The 18,096-nt window shown below is 35.2% G+C and overlaps 1 protein-coding gene across 1 annotated transcript in view; it reads right to left on the bottom strand.

Moving 5' to 3' along the window:
- The window catches only part of RPAP3 (RNA polymerase II associated protein 3), a 41,875-nt gene that overhangs the window by 21,822 nt on the left and 1,957 nt on the right, over nucleotides 1–18,096 (bottom strand). Inside the window, exons 2-9 of the mRNA XM_030835300.2 lie at nucleotides 17,064–17,247; nucleotides 16,141–16,281; nucleotides 10,859–10,981; nucleotides 9,901–10,028; nucleotides 6,625–6,746; nucleotides 5,823–5,893; nucleotides 4,680–4,805; nucleotides 2,857–2,984 (exon numbers count right to left, since the gene is read on the bottom strand). Coding sequence (XP_030691160.2) covers nucleotides 2,857–2,984; nucleotides 4,680–4,805; nucleotides 5,823–5,893; nucleotides 6,625–6,746; nucleotides 9,901–10,028; nucleotides 10,859–10,981; nucleotides 16,141–16,281; nucleotides 17,064–17,216 — 992 coding nt within the window. The 5' untranslated portion in view covers nucleotides 17,217–17,247. The remainder of the gene's footprint in view (nucleotides 1–2,856; nucleotides 2,985–4,679; nucleotides 4,806–5,822; nucleotides 5,894–6,624; nucleotides 6,747–9,900; nucleotides 10,029–10,858; nucleotides 10,982–16,140; nucleotides 16,282–17,063; nucleotides 17,248–18,096) is intronic.

Genomic DNA, 18,096 nt, shown 5'->3' with positions numbered 1-18,096 from the left:
AAGATCCTTTTTGACCCACCTCCTAGAGAAATGGAAATAAAAACAAAAATAAACAAATGGGACCTAATGAAACTTCAAAGCTTTTGCACAGCAAAGGAAACCATAAACAAGACCAAAAGACAACACTCAGAATGGGAGAAAATATTTGCAAATGAAGCAACTGACAAAGGATTAATCTCCAAAATATACAAGCAGCTCATGCAGCTCAATATCAAAAAAACAAACAACCCAATCCGCAGACGGGCAGAAGACCTAAATAGACATTTCTCCAAAGAAGATATACAGATTGCCAACAAACAAATGAATGCTCAACATCATTAATCATTAGAGAAATGCAAATCAAAACTACAATGAGGTATCACCTCACACCAGTCAGAATGGCCATCATCAAAAAAATCTATACACAATACATGCTGGAGAGCATGTGGAGAAAAGGGAACCCTCTTGCACTGTTGGTGGGAATGTAAATTGATACAGCCACTATGGAGAACATTATGGAGGTTCCTTAAAAAACTAAAAATAGAACTACCATATGACCCAGCAATCCCACTACTGGGCATATACCCTGAGAAAACCATAATTCAAAAAGTCATGTACCAAAATGTTCATTGCAGCTCTATTTACTATAGCCAGGACATGGAAGCAACCTAAGTGTCCATCGACAGATGAATGGATAAAAAAGGTGTGGCACATATATAAAATGGGAGTACTACTCAGCCATAAAAAGGAACGAAATTGAGTTATTTGTAGTGAGGTGGATGGACCTAGGGTCTGTCACACAGAGTGAAGTAAGTCAGAAAGAGAAAAACACATACCTTATGCTAATACATATACACGGAATCTAAAAAAAAAAATGGTTATGAAGAACGTAGGACGCAGATGTAGACAATGGACTTGAGGACACCAGGAGGGGGAAGGGTAAGCTGGGACGAAGTGAGAGTGGCATGGACATATGTATACTACCAAATGTAAAACAGATAGCTAGTGGGAAGCAGCTGCATAGCACAGGGAGATCAGCTCAGTGCTTTGTGACCGCCTAGAGGGGTGGGATAGGGAGGATGGGAGGGAGACGCAAGAGGGAGGAGATATGGGGACATATGTATATGTATAGCTGATTCACTTTGTTATAAGGCAGAAACTAACGCACCATTGTAAAGCAATTATACTCCACTAAAGGTGTTTTAAAAAGTCACAAAATAGTTCTTTCAAATTAAAAAATACTGTTAACTTGTCATAATATACTTATGTGGTTATCAACTAAAGCAATAAAACACAATAAATTAGAGCTCTCATAAATGTAAATATAATCACCTATTAGAAGGTATTATTCTTGGCACTAGTCAAACCTAAAAATGTAGGCCTTACAATTTTTAAATCATGTGCAATTCTTGAATAGCAAAATTCAAAATTTTCCTAAGTTAGTAAGATATGCAATGATCTTTTACTCTGACTAATCAAAATAATACACTTCTAATGTGTCTATTAATTTCAATGAGGTTAAATATACAATCAAAATTTTCTTATATGATAGAGGTTCCTATCCTGAGATCCTGTGAGAGACCTGAAAACTTGGTTGGGAAAAATACTGTACCCTTATTTTCATTAACTTTCAAATGAAATGCAGCTTTCCTTTCAAATACAAGCGTAGATAACAAACCACAGTAGTAAAAACAGTACCTATGACTTTGTCACCAATAAAAATCAGTTATTTTCATATCACATTACATTTGTTACAGACATCTTTAAGATAACACAACTACTTCAGGAATACAGTGGCAGTTTAACCTGCTGTTTGTTTGCATGTGATCATAGTATCCCTGTTTATAAATGCTCTTACGACACAGCTGGCCAGCTACCAGGCAACGCTGTCCCTAGCAGTCACTCGGATGCCAAAGAATGAAGCCATATGTTATCACACTGGTATAATGTAATCATCTGTGCTGCTTTCTGGGCATTACCTAGACATACTGGTTGATCAATATGTGGAAGATGTGTCAAAGAACACCCCCAAATTCTAGTGGCTTTATTCAAACTTTCACAATAATATGTCTTTAAAAAATTTTTTAACTTTAACTTGCCTGTATTTTTATTTTTAACTTGCCTGTATTTTAAACATAGTTTCTCATTTTGTACTATGTTAATTTTTAAAAGTATGTATACCAATGTATCACAAATTTTAATATTTTTAAAACTCTATTTCAACATAGTTGATTTCCTTTGTAATCCTAAATGTATCACTATGCAGTTAAAAACATTATCTTGAGAAAGGTGCACCATGCAGCCCAAGTGGTCTACGGCACCAGAATAGTTTAGAATCCTTACTTATAATATTTATAGGAATTTTTAATTCTGTAACTAGTGTGTAAAGTATTATTACAACAGATTCAAAGACATAGTTTCTGTCATCAGATATTATCCTGCTGACTGTCCAACATGGAGCCCTTGAGTGCATCCAGAAATATGTGGTTAGTATCACAGGACCAAGTTTTAGTTGTATATGTAATCAATCAGCAGTTTCAATGACAGCAATTCCCTTTTGTTATATATGTATACACTTCCAGGTAAGATTCTGCCCAAAGGGTTCTGAGGTTAAAAATAACTTTCAAATCACTAATTCAGAATAACATAAAGAAATAAAAGAAGCGTTAAATTGTGTAATGCCAGAGCATTAAAACTGGAAAAATATTTTAGAGCTAACTTTTACTGAATATGTACTATGACACACATACACAACTCTCTCTCTCTAACTTTAATGCTTAGAAGTAAATGAATTAAATTTATTATTTAGCTAATATGCCAATTTATGGTAAATTTCATTTTTCATCTTGAAAAGAATTAAAAGTAACCAATACTTACTTCTGAATCTTCAGATAGGCCATTGCTCTATTAGCTGGAAGAAGGGCATTAGCGCCATCTGCTGCTATCCCTCGAGTATAGCATTCGATTGCTCTTTCATATTTCCCCTCTTTGAAAAATGCATTCCCCTGTCATTTTGGAAAGAAGTATGGAGAAGAATAAAAAAGAAAATGCAAAAAAAAAAAGTTAGTTGAATTCAAATCTTTAGCAACACTGCAAGTATACCCATCATTATTATATCAGTAATTAAACTATATTTTAATTGCTAAAAATCCATGATACTTGTTTTAGGATCTGTTAGTTTGGATTGCTTTTCCAATGGTGTTAACCTCTTTTCAGTACTAAAAAAAAGTATGCTACTATACTACCTTGCGGCATTAACCATTATTTTATTAATTAAGATTGGACAAAGCTTAAATTAAAAACACATTTTAATAAATACAGGCCCAGGGGTTTCCCTGGTGGCGCAGTGGTTGAGAGTCCGCTTGCCGATGCAGGGGACACGGGTTCGTGCCCCGGTCCGGGAAGATCCCACATGCCGTGGAGCAGCTGGGCCCGTGAGCCATGGCCACTGGGCCTGCAAGCCTGGAGCCTGTGCTCCGCAATGGGAGAGGCCACAAGAGTGAGAGGCCCGCGTACTGCAAAAAAAATAAATAAATAAAAAATAAATATAGGCCCAGGGGCTTCCCTGGTGGCACAGAGGTTAAGAATCCACCTGCCAATGCAGAGGACACAGGTTCGAGCCCTGGTCTGGGAAGATCCCACATGCCGTGGAGCAACTAAGCCAAGGTGCCACAACTACTGAGCCTGCACTCTAGAGCCCGTGAGCCACAACCACTGAAGCCCGTGCACCAGAACTACTGAAGCCCGTGTGCCTAGAGCCCGTGCTCTGCAACAAGAGAAGCCACCACAATGAGAAGCCTGGGCACCGCAACGCAGAGTAGCTGCCGCTCACGGCAACTAGAGAAAGCCCGCGCACAGCAACGAAGACCAACATAGCCAAAAAATAAATAAGTAAATAGAATTTTATAAATAAATAAATAAATATAGGCCCGAATATTATACTCTTCAGTAATATTAGAATCTGTACAGGGAATTCCCTGGCGTTCCAGTGGTTAGGACTCCACGCTCTCACTGCTGAGGGCCTTGGTTCAAACCCTGGTCAGGGAACTAAGATCCCACAAGCCACAAGGCACGGCCAAAAAAAATAGAATCTCTACAGAAGAATTTCAAAACTCAAATAATTTTTGTGAAAGAACAGAGTATCAGACTGTACAGCTCACTCTTCAGTAACATTAATATACCTAAACATAGGATAAATTAAACTGTATTGGAATGTGTATACTAGAGTTCACTGTAACATTTATTTCTAATCAGAATCAGATATATCACAATCAATAATCATTCCATAAGTATTTGTTGTGGGTCCATGAAAGGCTATAATATGTTAAATTAAATCTCAACTCAGGATTTCTAAAGAAATTTTTATGAGAAATAGTTCAGTGGGAGTTAATGAAAAATAAGTAAGAATGAATTGTAATTTATTTGTATTTTAAATTTATAACCACAATATGTAAATATATGTTAAAATGCTCAAAAATAATTTGTTTCCTAAACTTAAATACTTTTTTAATATTATGTATTAAGTCATCAATTACTCAAAGTTTTAATTAGTAGGCCCTAGAAGTTTTAGTATATTTAAGTTTCAGTTTCTACTGAAGAAGAATTTTAATATAATATTAGGAAAGACAGAAACTTAACTGATACACAAAAAGCTAAGAGTAAGCTCAGAGAAACATATATTTGTTGGAATCCTGGATTACCCGATCTTTCTCTGAAATGGCCTGCTGTTTATTCTGTTGCTCTTCAATTTGTTTTTTCTCTCCTTCAGCTGACTTAATCATTGTATCAGCTTCCTCCGGATATGAGTTTTCTTTGGAAGTTAAAGCCTAGGAGACATAGCAGTCAGCTAAAATAAAACAAGTAATGGAAGACGCATACATATTTGACTTTAAAACAATAAATTATTCAAATATATTAGAATTCCTGCCACATTTCAAATAATTAAAATAATATTTATGCCAATTCAAAATCTTTCTACTTACTAAAATAAAAAGCAAAGAAATTTAATGTGTATCTTATTCCAATTAAAATAAGTAATATTCACTAAAGACAGTTGTTCATTTATTTATTCAACAAATATTTATTGAATTTCTACACTGTTCTAGGAACAATTTTCAAAAATAAAGAAGGTATTTGAGACCACATCACCAAATTTCTCAAATTTAATATTCATAGTCATTATTTGACCTAGGACAAAACACGAAAATACACAATACAGTTCACAATTATAATCAAGTTGATATATCTACCAACAGATTTTATGTGCAATAAGTAATGGCAATATTTAAAGGCAGACTTTCCCCAATCATTGTCACTTTTTTATCAAAGTTTCAACAGATGGCAAAATAATTATAACTGATTCAACAGCAAAGTAAAAGGAATATGTAACTGTTCAGTATCATTTGACAGCAAATTTTACATTTAAGTACCTATTTTCTTACTGTTAAAAAATTAGTATTATTTTTGCTATATAGACCATAAAGATGGAGCAACTTTAAAACTATACAAAATCAAAGAAATATGCAAAAGTACAAAAATCAAAGCACAAGCCAAATCAGAAAAATCAGTGAGATAAAGAAAAATGATTCTGACATCTAGGAAAAAGTGAAGCAGCAGTAGTTCTAAATATCTCAGACAACTTTTTAAGATAATAACTAATTAAGAATCTTTAAATACCATTATACCACCTCTAGCTTACACATTTGTTTAGTAAAAAACTCTATAGTACAAAGAATTAAAAGTAGAAAAATGTCTATGTTACATAGTACAAAGTCTATGCAAAAACCTTTACTTTATCAAATAAAAGTAATAAGTAATGTACTTAATTTAAATAACCAGTTTACCTGATTAATTTTCCTGAGTTCATTTGTAGCTTCAAAGTTATTGGGTTCCAGTTCTAATACTTTTTCATAATCTGAGTAAAACAGAAGATAAAGAATATTTGAAAGGCATATGAGATTAAAAAACCGGTATAGAACAACAATCATTTGCTTACATGTGACAAATAGGTAACTATCCTGTAGCAAAATTAAGAGGAACTTAGAAACACTAACATTATGCCACTGGACTGCCTCCATTCCCCCAGGACAGACAAAACCCTGACAGAATCCTTGTGACAGATCACCTTCTTCTACCAGCCCCGGGAAGAATACTTGCTATCATAAGTTATACTTCATAAAACCAAGAAGGAGCACAATCTTTCAGACATCAGCGTCATTCAGATTTTGTGATTTGTACTATGCAAACCTATTTTATGGAATAATGGAAGGCTTAGAATTTACAAATAAATAAAAATGTGTTAAGGCTTTACATGCATTACCTCTAGCCTCATAATAGCCAACAAGATGTTTTAATCCCTATTTTACAGATGAGAAATTGAAAATCAGAGAAGATACGTAACCTTCTCCTGGTCACACAGCTCATGGTCAAATGAGAATTTGAACCAAAGTCTAATTGGTGGCAAATAACATGCTCTTTTCCCAAAATAGCAAGACACAGTTTAAATTGCAAAAATGAGTTTTATTCAATAATAGACAGATCTCTGAAGGTCGTAACTGTCATTCTCTATTATTCTTCATATAGCATCAGTTAAATTAAAATTTTAAATAATTTTTTAGATATGGATGACTTGGAAAATATTAATACCTTTTTTGGCATCCTCTAATTTTTGCAAAGCAACTCGAGCAGCACCTCGTCTTGCATAAGCCTTTGTATAACTTCTATTCAAGGCAATTGCTAAATTACAATCAGACTCAGCAACAGCAAATCTACAATTTAAAAAAATAAATAAAAATCATCTGTTAAACCAAAACTTCAAAAAATTTGTTTCTGAAATCTCTGAAAAGGGAATTTACTTCCCAACTGAAGGCATGTTTCCCATCTCCTTTTAGTGAAGCCCACTAAAATCAATAATTCCTGATGGTGAGACTTGAGCACTACTCCCTTTAAAGCAAAGAACAAAAATGCCCACTATCACTGCTTTTTCTCAGTACTGTGCTAGAGGTCCTGGCCAATGTAGTTCCATAAGAAAGAAATAACAGCCAAAAGAACTGTAAAGGAAGGAACAAAACTGACATTCTTAGATGATATGATGGTCTACCAAGAAAACTCAAAAACAATCTGGAGACACTGTTAGAAATAATGAAAGTTTAGCAAGGTGGCTACTCTACTAGAGATCAGCAACAAAAAACTCATAAATTTAACAAAAGATGTACAAGATCCATATGCAGAAAATTACAAGACTGTCTTCAAAGACATCAAAGAAGTAGAGCAATTTCACATTCATCTATAATAAGACACAAAAACACAACAATATAATTCTCTCCAAACTGATCTATAAATCCAAGCAATTGTAATTAAAAGTTTTCAAGGAATTTGACAAGATGATTCTAAAATTTATACTGATAAGTAAAAGTTCAAAAATACCCAACATTCCTAAAGAATAATAAGGTAGCAGAATGCCCTATACCAAATACCAAGAAATTATAATTATAATGCTATACTAATTAAAGACAGTGTGGAATGGTTATAGTAATGGGCAACAGATCAATGTAAAGAATAGAGAGATGAAAAAGAGATCCGTGCAAACTTGACATATGACAACAGTGGAATTGCAGATTCATGGGGAAAGCATGGATATTCAACAAATAGGTCTGAAACAACTGGGATATTCATGTGAAAAGATATGAAACTGGAATTCTACCTTCAGCATATATAAAAAGACTTAAGAGTGAAAAGTAAAACTTTTAGGAGTAAATATAGGAGACTGTTACGAACTCAGGGAAGGAAACTACTTTAACAAATCATATTTTTCAAAGTGCCAACATTTTACAAAAATCAATAAATGAAACACATTAAAATTAAAAATTTCTGGGACTTCCCTGGCAGTCTGTAGTTGAGACTCTGAGCTCTCAATGCAGGGGGCACAGGTTCAATCCCTGGTTGGGGAACTAAGATCCCACATGCCACATGGTGGGGTCAAAAAAATAATAATAATAATATATTTTTAAAAAATAAAATTAGGCGGCGCAGTGGTTGAGAGTCCGCCTGCCGATGCAGGGGACACAGGTTTGTGCCCCGGTCTGGGAAGATCCCACATGCCGCGGAGCGGCTAGGCCTGTGAGCCATGGCTGCTGAGCCTGCGCGTCCAGAGCCTGTGCTCCGCACCGGGAGAGGCCACAGCAGTGAGAGGCCCACGTACCGCAAAAAATAAATAAATAAATAAATAAAAATAATAATAAAAAATTATATTAAATTAAAAATTTCTGCTCACCAAGACTCCATAAAAAAAGGAGGACCAACTACAAATTGAGACAAGATAATTATTATAAATAAACACTAAAGAATTAGTATCTAGAATAAAGAACTCTTAAAAATCAACAGCAAAACAGCCTAACAGAAAAATGGTCAAAAGATAAAACAGACATTTCACAGAAAAAAAATAAATAAGTGGTTAATAAACATATAAGAAGATGCTCAACCTCATTAGAAATTGGGGAAATGCAAGTTAAGGTCACAGTGAATTACCATTTTACACCCCCTAGACTGAAAACAATTCAGAAGCCCAATTATACCCGTGTTGGTAAAGATACGGAACATTCACTCTTATACACTGCTAACAGGAATGTTACAACTACCCTTGTAGCAACTGGTTACCACCATTTAAAGTTGAACCTGTGCACATCCTATGACCCAGCACCAAGAAATAGGTACAAGAGTATTCACAGTATCACTGTTGTTAAATAAGAAGGGAAGGAGGGTGGAAGGCAGGGAAAGAAAGCAGGGAGAAGAAAAGGAAAGAGAGAAAGAAAGGAACAAACCAACAATCCAGCAACCGGAGAATGGATACATAATGGTATATTACTAAAAAGGAACTGCATATAACAGTGAAAATGAGAGATCTACAGCTATATGCAAAATACAAACAAATCTTAGAAAGATACTATTCAAAGAAATAGACAAGCCACAGAAGACTACATCCAGTATGAAATACTTTTAAAGCTCAAAAATAAGCAATGTTATACAATATATTATTTAAAGATACATACATATATAATGAACTTTTTTTTTTTTAAATCAAAAGAATGATATACAACTCAAGATAATGGTTTACTGGGAGGGACAAGGGTCAGGATATGGAAAAGAATATCAAAGGTAGCTTCAAAAATAATGTTCTGGTTCTTAAGCTGGGTGGCAGGCTCATGCAGGTTTATTTAAAATTTTTCTTCATCACTTACATAGTGTAGATATCAAATATTATAAAATGTAAATATTCCCCTAATTTGTCAGGATATAAATAGCACGAGTTTCAAAGATCTAAAAATATTCTATTTAAAACAGTAAAAATTCAGACACCAATATAGTTCGTATTTCCAAATAATTAAAACAGTAAGCATGTCCTCCTTGATGGTATTTGTCTTTTTAAAATTTCTTACGATAGGTCAGTTCCCTGCTTAGGATTAAGACCATACACATTTATGTTCTTCAACATTAAGTATTTATTTAAAGGGTATGACTTAAACAAATGTTGAAACACATTTTAAGTTTACCATAATAAAAGTTCTCTGTGTTAAATAGTGGATAAATAATTTTTCAAAATAATGAAGCAAAATTAATTTATAAAAAATTTTTACCCAGCTAACTTTTTTTGCACCTGTGAATTAGGTAAAGCGCATCATTACTCAACTTTTAGAGGAGGAACACCGCGGTAAAGTGGGCTACAGGAGCAGGGTTTGAGCACCTGAATGTTTAAAATGGCTTAAGTAAAAGAACTAAATAAAAGGGAGTGAGTTACAAAAATTTGTAGTTGAAAAGAAATGTAAAACTTTTTCAAGCGTCCCCACACATTTTATCACGAAAGTTTTTTTTTTCAAGTCTCCATATACACATACAATATTCACACACATTATGGAAACTCCTTACTTTTTCAGTCTAAAGTACGCTGATGCTCTGTTTGTTGGCAACACAGGGTTATATGGGTCAGCACTCATGCCTTTGGTGTAGCATTCGATCGCTTCATCATATTTTCCTTGTTTGAAGTGTTTATTACCCTGAAAAAGCATACGAGTCAGATATATACTGGCACAGAATTCCACAGCCATTTTCTTTCATTATTATCCATCTCTTCCTATCTCATTAGCCATGTGATCAAGGCTCACAGGAAAGGCAAGGGAATTAAGCAAAGTGGTCTTTTTACAAGTGCTAAAATTCACTACATAGTCATAGTTTGGTCACAATCCAAGAGCCCTGGCAGAAAAATGAGTAAAATACCTAGCATTATATACTTCTTGTTGACAATATGAACCCACAGAAATGTAACAAAAGAAAGGCATAAAGATAAATTTTAATCTGGAAGAGTGCCACCTCTTTGAAAAGCAATACAGCCAGTTTTACAATAATGAGGCATTCCTCAGGGAGATGTTGAACGTTCCAAAGAGCAACCAAAGATGGTCTGTGATATGGAGGAGTGGGATATAACGTCCATGTCAAGAATCACGCACTGATCTGATTAGTATTTCAGTCTACTACTTAAAGCCCTGGAGTAACTCTGTATGCTCCAAGCACTTTACATATAATAATTCATTTAATAACACAACCACCCATTGAGGTTTAGTAATAATATTAATCTTATTTTACAGCTGAGAAAACTGAGTACACACAGGCAATTTAAAGAACTTGTCACAGGATGTGAACCTAGATAATCTGGTTTCAGAGCACATACTCCTAACCACTACACTGTACTGCCTCCCGATAGCGATATAGCCAATAACAGCTTAAAGTTTGAACACCCCCTAAATTATGCTGTAGAAATCTTGGGATGGACATGATTTTCTACATATCCTGCTTACTTGAAGGAACCAACGGCTAACCTAAAGAGTACCTTTTCTTTTAGAGCAAGAGCCTTTTGTGAATCTACATGAATCCCATCTTCTTCCGACTCCGATTCTTGAGACACAGAATCATGGGTACTCTCTTCTTTGTCAAGCTCATCAAGGATACTGTCCTGAAATCAAAAGTAGGGAAACAGTGTTCATAATTACATGACCATTAAAAACAGAAGATAAACTCCGCCCCCCCCAAAAGAACATTCAACAGAACATTAAGTTGTCACAATCTAAGGACCTAAAGGCCTACAAAAGCAACTCAAGTAACCTCTCATTCTTAAGACTAAACCCAGACAAAAGGGTATTCTTGCTTAGAAAACCAAGATCCAAACCACTTAGAGAATCTGACTTTGAATTCATAAAGTAAGCTAAGTCAATAGAGTCTAAAAATCACCCCTAAATCACAAACTATTAGCAGTGAAGTATTATTCCTTTACGTAAGAGAAGTTTGCAAATAACCCCAAATCTATGTAATTGCATCCAACAGCAGAGAAAGGTTTTATCTAAAAACCTTTTTTTCCTCTTATTTTTAAAACAAAAACTGCTTGTAGAGCACAATTAACTCCTGATTCTCACAGCAACTTCATGTGTTTCACTTGAAGGAAATGACAAATAGAAGTTAGTTAACTCACTCAGGGTCACTCAGCTAGTAAGTGGCCAAATGAGGATCTGAACCCAGGCAGTCTGCCTCTTCCAGAGGGCTCTCAATGACTGTATTATACTGTTTCTCAGTCTATTCCAAATATAGCTGACTCTACCAAAGAAAATACATAACATGCTAGTCCAGCAATTTCCAATCTCTTTTGACTCACACATTCCTTTCATGGTAATGAATCATTTCATGGACCCCATCAGTATTTTTTTAATCATTTTTTTAGCACATATAATAAAAGAATGATTTTTAGTTAGAGATTTTTCCTTTTTTTCCCGCACCATTTGGCTCACGGGATCTCAGTTCCCCAGCCAGGGACTGAACCCAGGCCACGGCAGTGAAAGCCCAGAATCGTAATCACTAGGCCACCAGGGAACTCCCTAGTAAGAGATTTTAAACCAGTAACCATTAAAGAGTTCATTAAAACTCATGTAAATGGGGCTTCCCTGGTGGCGCAGTGGTTAAGAACCCGCCTGCCAATGCAGAGGACACGGGTTCAAGCCCTGGTCCGGAAAGATCCCACGTGCTGCAGAGCGACTAAGCCCGTGAGCCACAACTACTGAGCCTGTGCTCTACAGCCCGTGCTCTGCAACAAGAGAAGACACCGCAATGAGAAGCCCGCACACCGCAACAAAGAGTAGCACACCCTCTTGACGCAACTCGAGAAAGCCCGCACGCAACAACGAAGACCCAATGCAGCCAAAAATAAGTAAAATAAAATTTAAAAATTTATTTAAAAAAAACTCATGTAAACAAAAACTTAATTATTATATAAACAAAATCCTTTCTGTATTTAACAATATACTATTTTAAATAATTTATGTAGGAAAAAATTGTTGATAAATTAAAAAACAAAGTAAGACCTATGCTTAGTTTCATTGAATGAACATTCAAAGATGGACTGAAATTTAGCTATGTGTTTTAGCATGAAGATTCTAGAAATTCCATCAGCCTACCAAGATTAAAGCCAAGACTGTCCAACCCTGTTACACAGACATGTGTAGAAAACTAACAGCAGCAGAACACCAAAGCCGCTGCTCAGATCTGAACTAGAATGGAACAACCATGACTGCACTGGCCACACAAACCAGGAGTTCAATCAATATCTGTTGAATGCATAAATGACTGTAGAAAGCAACTCTCTAAGAAATCATCTGACATGATGCCTTTTAGGAAAGGGCATTCTAAGAAGATTCCAATTTATGAAAAGGAAAAGGCTACATAGAAGGGGATAAAGTTACAAAAAATGAAAGCAGACTAAATAATACTTAGCAGAGAATAAATCATGTTCAGAAAGTATCATTTCCAACAGTAATAAATTCAAGACCCAAAATCATACTTCTCTTGCATCGAGACATCACTAAAGCAGATGACATACTATTTAAATAATAATGTGTGCTCTCTCTGGACTCAATTAGCCTTGGTTTCATTAAGAAAAATACAACCAGGGCAGAAGACCTAAATAGACATTTCTCCAAAGAAGACATACAGATGGACAATAGGCACATGAAAAGATGCTCAACATCACTAATTATCAGAGAAATGCAAATCAAAACTACAATGAGGTATCACTTCACACCAGTCAGAGCAGCCATCATCAAAAAGTCTACAAATAATAAATGCTGGAGAGTGCGTGGAGAAAAGGGAACCCTCCCACTCTGCTGGTGGGAATGTAAATTGGTTCAGCCACTATGGAGAACAGTATAGAGGTTCCTTACAAAACTAAAAATAGAGCTACCATATGATCCAGCAATCCCACTCCTGGGCATATAACCGGAAAAGACAAAAACTCTAATTTGAAAACATACATGCAGCCCAATGCTCCTAGCAGCACTATTTACAATAGCCAAGACATGGAAGCAACCTAAATGTCCATCGACAGAGGAAGGGATAAAGAAAATGTGGTACATATATACAATGGAATATTACTCAGCCACAAAAAAGAATAAAATAATGCCATTTGCAGCAACATGGATGGATATGGAGATTATCATACTAAGTAAGTCAGACAGAGAAAGACAAATATCATATGATATTGCTTATATGCAGAATCTAAAAAATAAAAAAAAAAGATACAAATGAATTTATTTATAAAACAGAAACAGATTCACAGACTTAGAGAACAAACTTACGGTTACCGGGGGGAAGGGTCAGGGGGCAGGGATAGATTGGGAGTTTGGGATTGACATGTGCACACTACTATATCTAAAATAGATAACCAACAAGGACCTACTGTATAGTACAGAGAACTCTGCTCAATATTCTGTAATAACCTAAACGGGAAAAGAATTTGAAAAAGAATAGATACATGTATATGTATAACTGAACCACTTTGCTGTACACCTGAAACTAACACAACATTGTTAATCGACTATGCTCCAATATAAAATAAAAATTAAAAAAAAAAAGAAAAAAGTGATACAAATGAACTCACTTACAAAACAGAAACAGACTCTCAGACATAGAAAACACTTTATGGTTACCAAAGGGGGAAGTGGGGGAGGGATAAATTAGGAGTTTGCGTTTAACAGATATACACTACTATATATAAAACATAAACAACAAGGACCGACTATAGCACAGGGAACTATATTCAATATCTTGTAATAAGCTATAATGGAAAAGAATCTGAAAAAGTACAGATAAGTGTGTGTGTATATATACATATAAAACTGAATCACTTTGCTGTACATCTGAAACTAAGTTGTAAATCAACTATACTTCAATTTAAAAATTAATTAAAAATAAATGTTTTATAAAAAGAGAAATACAACTAATTTGAAAAACCATTTGGCAGTATCTTCTAGTGCTAAATGCATATACAAACTATGACCAAGCAAATACCATCCCAGGTGCTATATCCATCAAAAGACATGTACAAGAATGTTCATAGCAGGTTTATTCATAACGGCCCCAAGCTGAAAACAACTCAGTGTATACCAATAGGAGAATGGATACACAAATTGTGATATATCCACACAGTGGAATTCTGATCAGCAATGAAAAAGAACAAACTACTGCTACTGACAGTACAGATCAATCTCAGACAATAACAGCAAAAGAAGCCAAACAGAGAACAGTGCATACCGTACGATACAACTGTAAGAAATTCCAAAACTGGCAAAACCTATCTACAATATTAGAGATCACTACAGTGGCCACCTTTGGGAGGTAATCAACCGAAAAGGGAGGTTTCTGGGATACGAGAAATGTTCTATATCTTGATCTGGATGGTAGTTTCTCAGTTTTGTACATGAGTGAAAATTCAGGAAGTTGTACATTTAAGATTTTGGGACTTTACTGTATGAATGTTATACCTCAATAAAAATGTTAAACAAAAAAGTGCAAAGAAAATAATACACATAAAAATCAGAATAGTAGTTACCTCTGAAGATAGAGAGGAGAAAAGAAGATGGGACAGGGAAGGAGCACAATGGCAGCTTCAATGGGATTGAAAAAATTGTCTTTATGTTAGGTGGTGGGTTTATGTATTCATTTTATCATGCTTTAGAACACGTATCTCTACAAACTATTTTGTATGAATCAAATATTACATAATGAACACTTTTAAAAAGACTAAAAGCCAGTGTGTATTCCAAATCAACCTAACAAAATCAACCCTTAGGGTGGGTCAGAGTCTAGAATAAGGCTGGCCAACAGGTTCCCGTTCACAGGTTGGCCTGACAGTGGCTGCTTGGAATACTGGGTAGAGGGTTATGAGGCAGAGTAACTAATTCTCCAGCTACACTGTGTCTCATGTGTGGGAGATGGGAGGCATGCACCACACCAGCCTAGAAGGGCCCTTCCTGAAATCAAGATAGCCCTAATTCTATTGTCACGCAGCCCTAGCCCTAAGACTAAACTCAAAGGCGTTCTCTTTTAGCCAGTATTCTACAGGTCCTTCAGTCTATTAAAAAAAAAAAAAAAATGTTGGTAGAGTCCTTCTTTTCTCATATTATTACTATCTTAGAATTCTGGCTGTTTAAGGGTTAGAGATGATGAAGAGGAAGGAGGTAGGCGCAACTATAGGTGGAGAGGTCTTTGTGGTGATGCAATATTTCCGTACCTTAATTGCAATGGTGGTTACCCAAATCTACAGGTCATAAAATGGCAAAGAAGTATACATACATTGCACCGATATCAATCTCCTGGTTTTGATACTGTACTATAGTTAAATAAGATGTAACCATTAGGGGAGATTGGGTGAAGAGTACACTGGATCTCTTATGTACTATTTGTGCAAAAGGAGAAAAAAAGAAAAAATAGGAAAAAAGAAAAGAATTCAGCTGTTTCAGCCACAATTCACTGATAGAGAACTGTAGGAGAAAAAATCATCTAGTTAACTGAACAGCTAGGTTTTTTTGTGCAAAAGGAGAAAAAAAGAAAAAATAGGAAAAAAGAAAAGAATTCAGCTGTTTCAGCCACAATTCACTGATAGAGGACTGTAGGAGAAAAAATCATCTAGTTAACTGAACAGCTAGGTTTTTATTCCACACAAAATAGTCTATAAGAGAAAGACACAGGTCCTAAGAACTCTACATGATTTTTCATTTAATCCATGACTGTTAACTAACTCCAAGTAAATTTTACTCAAATACTAAGAAGCATATAACCAGATTAACTTACCACATCAAGTTTTGCCCATGCCTCATAATCATAAGATTTTATCCTGTTTTTTGTGTTTTCATCTTTGGTTTTTTTAGATGACTCTTTAACTTTGCCTTTCTTCTTTTTCCTAAGATTCCCATTTCGAATAGGAGGTAAATTCTAGGAAGGGAAAACAACACAACGTTTTAAGACTGCTCTTTTCTTTTCTGTATAACTAGCGATGTTCAAAATTCTCACTGAAGTATATTTTCAAGTAAAAGTAATTTTTAATTTAATTTTCAAGTGGTTAGAAATACCAATTAACTCATTTATAATGATAACTTATGCCTGAAAAGTTTAATTCATCCTTTGACAAATATTGAACATTGTTCAGTCATAAGAAAAGTATTGATATTACCTAGAAATTTTAATTATACACTTTGCATTTTAGGATTTGCAATCCTAAATTCAAAAACTGCCTGATCTTCAGCCTTGGTACAATGATTTAGCAGCAGTACAATGGCACACTGAACTGACTCCACATCATTACAAGCAGTATGAAAACGCTATCCGTATTTGAATGCACTGTCTTAAGAAAACCATTTGGTTGAGCCTAGGTACTACCTAAGTTTTTACGGCAATACTGTATGTTAATATATCACTAAATATATAATTATGTATGATACACAGAATTATATACAAACCCACATATTTTATGATTCTGTTCATTTACCTTAAAATTATCACATGGTCTTCCTTTCAGGAACTATTCACTAAACCTTAAAATGTCTTAATATAGTTAATACAATTATTACAAAGACTTTAAAAAGTAGAATTTTTCAAAATGTTGGCAGAAAGCAAATCACTTCAATCAGTATTTCCACAAAACATTTTAAAGGTGGTGCTTTACTTTAAGATAGTTTTGCTGGATGCTAAAGTAGGAATTTAATTAAGCAATTTACCTCTTCAGGAACACCACTCTGTCTTCTAAGTTCCATATCCTTTTGTTTAATGTCTTTTTCCCAGTTTTCTAAATCCCTCATAAAGTCTTGTAACTCTTCTGCATTTTGTTTCACTTGTAGTTGTAATTCAATTGCTTTACTTGCTGAAGTCATTGTGGCCTGCACAGTTTTTATCAACCAACCTCTGATAAGAATTAAATAGAATTATTTGGTTTATTTTTTTTGAAACCCAGCTAATTAATGATCTTTACCTCTTCATAAATGGCCAAGATACATGTAAGGAAAGGAACCTACAGTGATGCAGAAGAAAGAAAATATCAGTATATTATGCTTAAAATGAGTCAATCAATGTTTGCTGAATAAACAAATGCAAAGTAAACAGATAGGTTGGGCATCCATGCAACGTGAATGAAAAGCAACAGGGAGGAAATCACTGAAAATTAGCAAGCAGCCTATGGTAGCAGATTGGCTGCTCATCTCTGGAGTTTATAAGTTTAGCCTAATTACCTCCTTTACTCTTTTTTTTTTTCAACATTTATTGAACTTTGGCTATGTGACAGGCCCTGTATCAAGATTTAGGGATGCAAAAACAAGACAAGGTCCCTTCTCTAGTGGAGGAGAAAAGAAAATGATCGAAGTACTGAGTAACAAAATATTATGCTAGGCAGGGTTTCTCAACCTTGGGACTACTGAGATTTTGGGCCGGATAATTCTTTGTTGTGGGTTGGCCGTCCTGTGCATTGTAGGATGGTTGGCAGCATCCCTGGCCTCTACTAACTAGCTGCCAGTATTACTCCCTTCCCTCTGGACTGTAACAAGCAAAAATGTCTCCGGACATTTTCAAATATCCCCTGGTTGAGAACCACTGTGCTAGCGGTACATGCAGATGCTAATGGGGCTGACCACAAAGGACAGGTATAAATCAGACAGTAGAGTGGCAGGTTCAAGGAAAGAGTCCCCAGAGGTGCTGAAATTTAGCCATGTTTCAAAAGGGGCCAGCCAAGTGATTAATGTGGAGGAGTGGGCCAGGAGA

Source organism: Globicephala melas, chromosome 10 (genome assembly GCF_963455315.2).
Source record: "Globicephala melas chromosome 10, mGloMel1.2, whole genome shotgun sequence".
In the NCBI taxonomy this organism is placed as follows: domain Eukaryota; kingdom Metazoa; phylum Chordata; class Mammalia; order Artiodactyla; family Delphinidae; genus Globicephala; species Globicephala melas.
The sequence above is the reverse complement of the archived record's forward strand: the minus strand, read 5'-3'. Positions and strand labels throughout refer to the sequence as shown.